General features: G+C 35.0%; 1 protein-coding gene across 1 annotated transcript; it reads left to right on the top strand.

The window, feature by feature from the left end:
* Window positions 1-3,366: 3,366 nt before the first annotated feature.
* IL2 (interleukin 2) lies at window positions 3,367-8,257 on the top strand. The gene is made up of 4 exons (XM_008530607.2): window positions 3,367-3,580; window positions 3,672-3,731; window positions 5,981-6,112; window positions 7,871-8,257. The coding sequence occupies exons 1-4, from the start codon at window positions 3,434-3,436 to the stop codon at window positions 7,979-7,981; spliced, it is 450 nt and encodes a 149-aa protein (XP_008528829.1). The 5' UTR covers window positions 3,367-3,433; the 3' UTR covers window positions 7,982-8,257.
* The last annotated feature ends 748 nt before the right edge of the window (window positions 8,258-9,005 follow it).

Here is a 9,005-nt window from a genome sequence, read left to right on the forward strand (position 1 = left end):
AATAATTTTATTTTCACAAGATTTTAATGAAGGCATTTATCTTGGCAGAGGATAAAGCTAATATTTATCTGTAAGTTGAAAGGCTTAATTCCTAATGTATGAAGAAAATAAAGTTCTTCATGAAATACGTACAGACAATGTGTTGGTTAGGGGAAGGTGGATGCTGCCTCGCCTGACTCATCAGCTACCACTGATAAAGTGAAGCGAGGTGGAACAGTAGGAACAACCTAATTCAGCCTTCTTTGTGTAGCCTAATGGTCCTAGAATTTGGCATCACTCTTTTACACTGGAAACACATGAGATCACTATGGGCCAGGAAGGCTTGGGTTTTTGATCTTGGGCAAGTCACTTAACCTCTACAAACGTCAAAATTCTTATCAGTAAAATGTGACTCAATGAGATGATGAATTTGAAAACGCTTTGCAAAATTAAAAGTACCAAGGAAATAATTCTTCCACGCCAAAAGGTTATGAACATCTTTAAAATTTACCACATGGAAGGTGAGCACCTATGAAGGAGACTTAACTGATCACAGACAGATTGAAGTGGTATCACACTATGGAGACTACAGGTGTGATGAAGACAGTCTGGGCACCAGTATACGTCTGAGGAAATTCAGATTTTCACAGGAAACACAGCTCCTAGCTGAATTCTCTCTAGGTGGTATGGAAATTATCCAGCACTATGTCCTAATTTCAAAGGGAGAGAATTATCTTGAAAAGCCAAGAGGCCTTTAGAGAAACTAAAAAGAGATGCATAAATATAGGCATCAAGCTCCAGAACAAATTAAAATTTTACAAAGCTGTGAAAGAGGGTCAGAAAGAAGAAATTTTTGCAAGAGGCAGAGTCCTGGAAAGTCAGCTTTGATGGATCGACAATGGATGCAACTGACAGACCAATCTCTTTGGTAGGCAGCTTCAGAGACTGGGGCTTCCCTTTTTAAAGGACTTAGGCTACCCTCAAGTCTAAGAAGCTGAGTCACAAACAATGCTAAGCCACTAAAATAGCTTCTTATTGAATAGTAAAATTTTATTTTCAAAGGGGAAGTAGGGGTGTGACACATGTGGTAGTTAGCAGTCTATTACTGACTTTATCACCACTACAGCCAGAAAAGCCAGCTGATGTGTCAGACATGTTAAAAAGTGAAAGTACACCACAGCATATGGTAGCTTTCTCCTCAAGCATTTCAAGAAAGAAATTATAAGGCCAACTTCTGCAATGGTGCCTGTTATGCAATAATAGGGATAAGCAAGGGGCCTAGGAATTCAATTTTCTACAGACCCCAGAATTGTAGCCATATATCGACCCATTCTCTAATGGAAATAGCCAGAGAAATATAAATACCAAGACTATGAGAACATCAAAAGCCTCATTGGAAAAGCCCCCACACAGGAAAATGCGTGGGCCTGAATTTTTCCATTCTGGAAGGGTAAAGGCCTGAGCTGATGATGCTGGGATGAGACACTGAGTCTTTAGAGAAGCGAAACAAGTATAATAAAGTTGACACACAGACCACTAAGTAGCCTTTCCCTTAGAACTAATGCTAAATTTGTGGTTTTGATCTGAAAGGTACAGAGAGACATTCTGCATTTTTTAGTAATAGAAACATTATAATCTTTTGTCTGTAATCTCTCTCATCTTTTCTAAAAGAAAAGATCATTTTTCTTTAATCTGACTTTTTCTTCATTTTTTTTCATCTGAGGAGATATAGAGCTTATTTTTTAATTTTACAAAGATGTTTTATAATCTTCAAAATAAGGCCTTGCACATAAACAGTTTTGAACCATTTTTCTCTGTTCTTTGCAAGTACAATTAAGTGTTCTTTAGAATGCTTAAACCTTCCTGCCTACCCACCCTCCCTCTAGTCCTAAATTTATGTAACTACAGTTTAACCATGTTTTCGAAATCCAGTTTAAAGTCATATTTCTTCTTCAAAATTCTTTATATCCACTTCTCTTGAGGCAGCAATTGTCTTTTACCTAGGATTACAATTGTCTATGTGCACGTTTTCCCTGTTACACATCAAGTTCTTTGAGAAAGAATACAGATGGTAAGAGAGTGGACTTTGATGTTAGAATATTCTGGTTTCAAATCCTTGTTCTGTTCCTTACTGTCAGTAAGGGCTGAATGACCTAAAACAAACTACTTCTCTGAGCTTCAGTTTTCTAAACTGCAAAATGGGAACCATCATTTAACAGGTTTCTTGTTAGGCTTAAATTAGACTGTGTGCCTGCACATTGTTCTTTTTTCTCTCTTTCTACATACCTGAGGGCATCATAGGTGCTAGATAAATATCTGTTTAGAGACTAGATAAGAAATGAATAAGGTAGTAAAAATGGAGGAGTTACAAGCAATCTCATTGATAAAGGATTTCCTCAATTCTCTCCAGGTTAAATTAGAAGTATATAGTTATACCATCATCCAGGCAGTTTGTGCATTATACTGAGGACAAATTAACATACATCCTAAATATCCTACCTAGTCTACCTACTAGAAAAATACTCATCTGATCTTACTTTATAACTTCTATTGTTACACTCACAGTGTCCCAGGTGCTTTAGAGGATAAATCTAAATTTACTAAAGAGATGAAAACTAGAAACTTATGGATTGGTTTACATAAAGCCCATATAAAGTCTATTATAAAACTACCAAGAGTGCCCTTGGGTACAAATCCTTTTCTGAGTGTTTGTTTGTTAAACAATCATACCCTTAAAAAAAAAAAAAAAGGACAACAGACAGTAAGATATTTAAATACAAGAAACATGTTAAAATTAAAACAGCATAAAACAGTACCTCAAGTTCAATGAGCATTTTATGTATTCTAATCTTAATATTTCTCCAGCTGATTGTGTAAGAAGTAATCTGTCATGTTATATGCATTAGCTCAGTCATTGTGTAGATAAAAGTTAAAACCATCCTGAAACAGGAAACCAATATTCTTCCTGTTCAATCAACAAATCTAAACATTTATTCTTTTCAACTATTTATTCTTGCTCTTGTCCACCACAACATGGTGCTCCACATGTTCAGCAGTTTTATGACAAAGAGAAAATTTTCATGAGGCACTTTTGTATCCCCACCCCCTTAAAGAAAGAGGGAGGAAAAACTGTTTCATACAGAAGGCGTTAGTTGTATGAATTAGAACTGCCACCTAAGTGTGGGCTAATGTAACCAAGAGGGATTTCACCTACATCCATTCAGTCAGTTTATGGGGGTTTAAAGAAATTCCAAAGAGTCATCAGAAGAGGAAAAATAAAGGTAATGCTTTTTGCCACACAGGTAGAATCTTTGAAAATATGTGTAATATGTAAAACATTTTGACACCCCCATAATATTTTTCCAGAATTAACAGTATAAATTGCTTCTCTTGTTCAAGAGCTTCATATCAGCCTCTCTAATCACTACTCAGAGTAACCTCAACTCCTGCCACAATGTACAAGATGCAACTCTTGGCTTGCATCGCACTAACTCTTGCAGTCCTTGCAAACAGTGCACCTACTTCAAGCTCTAAGAGGGAAACACAGCAACAACTGAAGCAATTACAGATGGATTTAAAGTTGCTTTTGGAAGGAGTTAATGTGAGTATATTTCCTTTCTTACTAAAATTATTACATTTAATTTTTCTAGCTGGAGTTCCTTTTTTAATAACAATCTGTTATACTTTCTCAGAATAACAAGAATCCCAAACTCTCCAAGATGCTCACATTTAAAATTAACATGCCCAAGAAGGTAAGTACAATTTTCTATGTTCACTTTATATTTTAATGAAATTCAAAGTAATATACAAATTTGCACACTGATTGGATTAATAGCACCTCATCTGAGGAAAAGAATAAGTAACTTCAATACTTTTAAAAAAAAGTCTAAGTTTGATAATGGGCCTTCTGTAAATGGCTTGGCCTATATTTTTTTATATGTATTTGTGTTTTGGCGGGCAAGGACTGGGAAGAAAAGAATAATAACATTCTTACTTTATTGCTTAGACTGTTTTAAAAGATTATGTTGACTTACTGTTTTATTTAAACATGCAAAACTCTAGATATTTGATTGTATCATTTTAGCATGCTAATGATCAAAATTCATTTCAGAGGAGGCCACTTTTAAAAATCCTTCATTGTTTGGGAAAGATTCTGAAGGGTCTATCTTTGAGAGGCAGCATAGCTGTAATCAATAGCACAGACTCTGGGTCCAGATTATCTGAACTGAAATCCCAGGTCAGCCGTGTCCTAGCTTTTGTGACCTTGGGCAAGTTACCTACTCTCTGTGACTAAGTTTCTCACCTACTTATGCGAATTCTAATTGTACGTACTTCATATAGTTTTGTGAGGATTAATGAGTAGATGTAAAGAACTCAGAACAGTGTCTGGCATATGGTAAACACCATACAAGCATTAGCTACTACTAGTAGTAGTAAAGATAAAATTCTCTCTGGGGAGTATAAAATTCTTGACTTAAACATCTTTTATGTCAGTAGACCCAGAGACTTACGATTCTATGTGACTTATTTTCCAAGATTAAAATCGTCATCATTTTCAAATTCAGATAGTTAGGTAAGCATCAATCATCTAAGCTCCTAGAGCGATGCTAGGAGTATAAAGTTTCCTAGCACTTGTGCAGGTCAGCAGAGATGGGGCAAAACTGTGGTGCCAGAAAGACCTTATCCCAGGGTAAATCCAAGCCCAGAAAAAAATGGGACTTAAGGATTATAGATGCAATCCCATTGATCCACTTCTCATTAATTCAAGGAAATTATGCTTTACACTACTCTTCTGAAAGATGAAAATAGCTTAGAGATGCTCCTCCAGCTTAATCAGACACACAACTCTTATCTCCTGCAACATAATGACATTAGACTCTTTTCTGAAGGCAATAGCTCCAAATTGCTCATACCAAAAATGTAAGCCTTGAACTTGCAGACCTTGTAGTAGCAAGTTGAAAGGGCAGTAGATAGAAATGTCAGAAGATATGAGCAGTGTAGTCCTACCTCTCCCTCTAAAGATTGTTAGAAAGATAACATGAGATCATGTGTATAATTTAGAGGGTGGTGGAATTCTTTGAAATCTCACAGTTTCTAAATGACAACTCAAAATCTATTTGAAACCAAAAGTAATGTGATAAATTTCATTCATTTGTTCATTTTATCACCATTCTGTTTGCAAAAGATTTTAGAAAGATATAAAAACATTTAATTCAAAGGATGCTATGTTAATGCTATGAAAAAAAAAGAATTGAAATCTAATTCTGGATCCACTTAGTCATGCGGCGTTGGGAAAGACACTTAAATTCTGAGATTTAGTTTCCTTATTTGTAAAATGGAGATGATAATACTGCACTGCCTATCTCAAAATGTGGCTGTGACACTTAAGTGGGCTTATTTAGGAAAAAACACTTTGAAATTATAATGTACCATAAAAGTGTGAAATACTATCATTATATATAGGAGAGTATGTATGTGTATGTCTAATTTGGGAGGCCCATCCAAAAATTCTTCAAATATTGTAAACTTTTATTTGGTTGGGACAAATAATTTTTTTAAATGCACCTTAATGTACTTATTACAGAAAAGTAAAAAATTTACAGTTATATGTGATTTTCTAAATTGAGAGTCATTACTATACAGTTAAAATTGCCTAATGTATCAAACTTTGGGACTGTGACAGATGGCATCCAAGATCTCCTTCTTTCCCTAACATTGTGATTAACCCTTAGATTATGAAATATTAGAATCATAAAATGTCAACCTCTACTTCCACATTCTGACTACTCTGGTTCTAATGATTTCTATACAGATTGGAAAAGAACTCAGCCTGTATCTGTGATTTGTAAACTATACTGGTCCACCTTTACAGTAATGCTGAGAACAGGGAGAATGGTAAAAACTATATACTGCCACTCAATAAAAATAGATTGGAGATTAATTTCTGATTCTGACTTTTAGTCAGAGAAAACTCACCTGATGATAATTATTATTATTCAAGGCCACAGAATTGAAACATCTTCAGTGTCTAGAAGAAGAACTCAAACCTCTGGAGGAAATGCTAAAAAACTTTCTCTCGAAAGATATCAAGGAATTAATGAGCAATATCAATGTAACAGTTCTGGGACTAAAGGTAAGGCATTACTTTATTTGCTCTCTTGGAAATGAAATAAATGGAAGGGCATTTTAAAGTGGTATAACATTTTTGGTATGTGTGAAGTACTTGTGTATTTTAAGTCCACTGTGAACATGAATTATTTTCATGTTAGATCATACATTGTGGAGCTAGGAAGCGCAAGCCAGAGAGCTTCCATCTACCATCCACATAGGGACAAGCCTCCACCCCTGCGCTCTGACACCCCTCACATTAACACAAAACTGGGAGAAGGTACTGAATTGAATTTCACAGAAAGCAGACAGACTTTATTATGTATTTTTAAATTCCTTCAGATCATTTACCAGAATAACTAATACTGATTGTGTGAAAAGCTTTTTAAATGGGGTTTCCCTATCATTTAGTGGAAGGATTAAGAGATTTGTCTTAAACAGCAACCATTAAAATAGCTGATGGACAAATAATTAGCTCTTTATTTAGAGGTAATACTTTCAGGACCTTAAGAATTTTTAAATGCACAGGAAGCATGAAATGTACAAGGGACTCAGATGACATGAAAGAGGTTCATAGCTCTCCTTTCTCATCCCATCTGCCAAAGGACAAAATTCAGGAATTAACAGTTATCCTAAATAAACAGAGCAATTTTAATTACAGTAGTAGAACCAAGTTTCTAAAAGTATGTAACTCTGGATCTTTCCAAGTAAGAGTCACTTTATTAGTAGACTGTTTCTTTCCATTTAATTTTTTAAAAAATACATTGAGATTAATGTCATTTAGACATTGATTGACTCAGTTTCTCATTGTACGTCAAGAGGTTTGCTCTAAAATTTTTAACATCAGAAAACTCACTCTAAAACTCCTGATGCAAAATTGAGATAAAATTATGTGAAAATCATTTTTAAAAGTCTAAAACTCCTCCCAAGAAATTACAATACTTAAATAATTACATGTTAGAGGATATATAACACTGCAACAGTTTATTTAAAGGAAATACTTTGTCTCATTTTGTCTTTCCAGGATAGGATACTTCAAATTTGAAAAAGCACTCTCTTTTATTTGCATATCAAAATATTTTCTCCTTAGCTTGTCAGCTAGAAGCTGAGTTGAAATAGTCCCTTTCTGCAGAGAAGGTTAATTTCTACACAGTCAGTCCACAGGACAACATTTCTAACGTTTACACTTTTAAAAGTTGGGAAACTCACCTGCATTGATAGTGAGTTGAGGGAGGGGGGATGAGTATTTATGAAAATGTTCTTCACACAAACTTCCCCCAAACAAAAGCCTGTTCTAACTTACTCAGGGTTGGTTCTACCTTGCTTTGGAGAAAATATGAGGAGATTTACTCAAGTAGAATAATGAGTAGAATAACCTTAATCAAGGTTTAGAAAAGAAGGAAGTCTAATGTGCATATCACTGTATACATGTAACCTACAGATAGACATACAGATATATACACAGAGGAAGTCAAACAAGTTTATTTTGCATGCAATGAAGTATTTGTCCAGAACTGTTTTTATTTCAAATGTTTACTTGTACACAACTCAGGAAAAAAATCTTGTGTTCACTGAGATTGCAGAATTAACAAATGAGAATGATAGTAAAATACTGTAGAAAATGTAATTTTGGCACATTTTGATCATTTCAAGAAAATGTGAATAATTAATATGTTTAATACACTTGAAAATAAAGGCCATAAGCCTGTAAGACTTCAATTGAGAATTATATAAGGTAAACTACTCTGAACTAAAAAAAAAAATTAAAATTTTTGTTTTATAGGGGTCTGAAACAAGATTCACATGTGAATATGATGATGAGACAGGAACAATTGTAGAATTTCTGAACAAATGGATTACCTTTTGTCAAAGCATCTTCTCAACAATGACTTGATAATTAAGTGCTTCCCATTTAAAATGCATCAGGTTATTTATTTAAATATTTAAAATTTATATTTATTTTTTGATTTTATGGTTTGCTACCTTTTCTAACTGTTAGTCTTCGGATGATAAATATGGATCTTTTAAGATTCTTTTTTGTAAGCCCTAGGGGCTCTAAAAAACTTGCTTATTTATCCCATAAAAGTATTTATTTTTATACTGAATTGTTAAACATAATGTCTATGTAGATCAATTAATAAAATTATTTAATAAAGTTGATGAATAAAAACAAGCCCAGATATTTGTTATTTGGGGAACAGCACACAGTAAGCACTAAAATATTTCTGAATTACTCATGTGAACTCATAAGATAGTTAAAATGCTTACAAAAGTCTCTCTTCTGGGGGCTGGTCCAGTAGGCGTAGTGGTTAAGTTCATGGGTTCAGATTCTGGGCACAAACCTACACACCACTCACCAAGCCATGTTGTGGCAGCACCCCACATACAAAATAGAGGAAGACTGACATGGATGTTCGCTCAGGGACAATCTTAAGCAAAAAGAGGAAGACTGGCAACAGATGTTAGCTCATGGACAATCTTCCTCACCAAAACAAAAACAGAAAGAAAAGTCTCTCTTTCCCTGGAGAGGTATATGGAATAGGAGAATGGCCTTCTCAAAGCTCTTGCTTTCTCCTTTCACAAGCTGATCAGATCCTTAGTTCTAGTCTGATAAAACTCTCATCAAATGATATTTTCCTTGTCCAGGTCATGCCTTAAATTTAAGATGCCAAACACGTTCTTGAAACTCTTCATATAATTGGTCTCTCTATCCATTCTCTTACATCTTGCTCTCTGCCCTCAGGAGGCTCATCTTTATGACCTTATCAAAGGCCTCCTCTGCCCTCTGGCTTTCCTGCCACTGGGGAGTGCTGGTAGGAGGTCTGAGGGACAGAAGAGATTCCCTTGACTCTTTCTCTGTGGAGTAGTCTCTGAACAGCTGTGCCTCTCCACCAAAGAAGCCAGCTTCTTCTCTCAAG

This window comes from Equus przewalskii, chromosome 2, assembly GCF_037783145.1.
Source record: "Equus przewalskii isolate Varuska chromosome 2, EquPr2, whole genome shotgun sequence".
Lineage (NCBI taxonomy): Eukaryota > Metazoa > Chordata > Mammalia > Perissodactyla > Equidae > Equus > Equus przewalskii.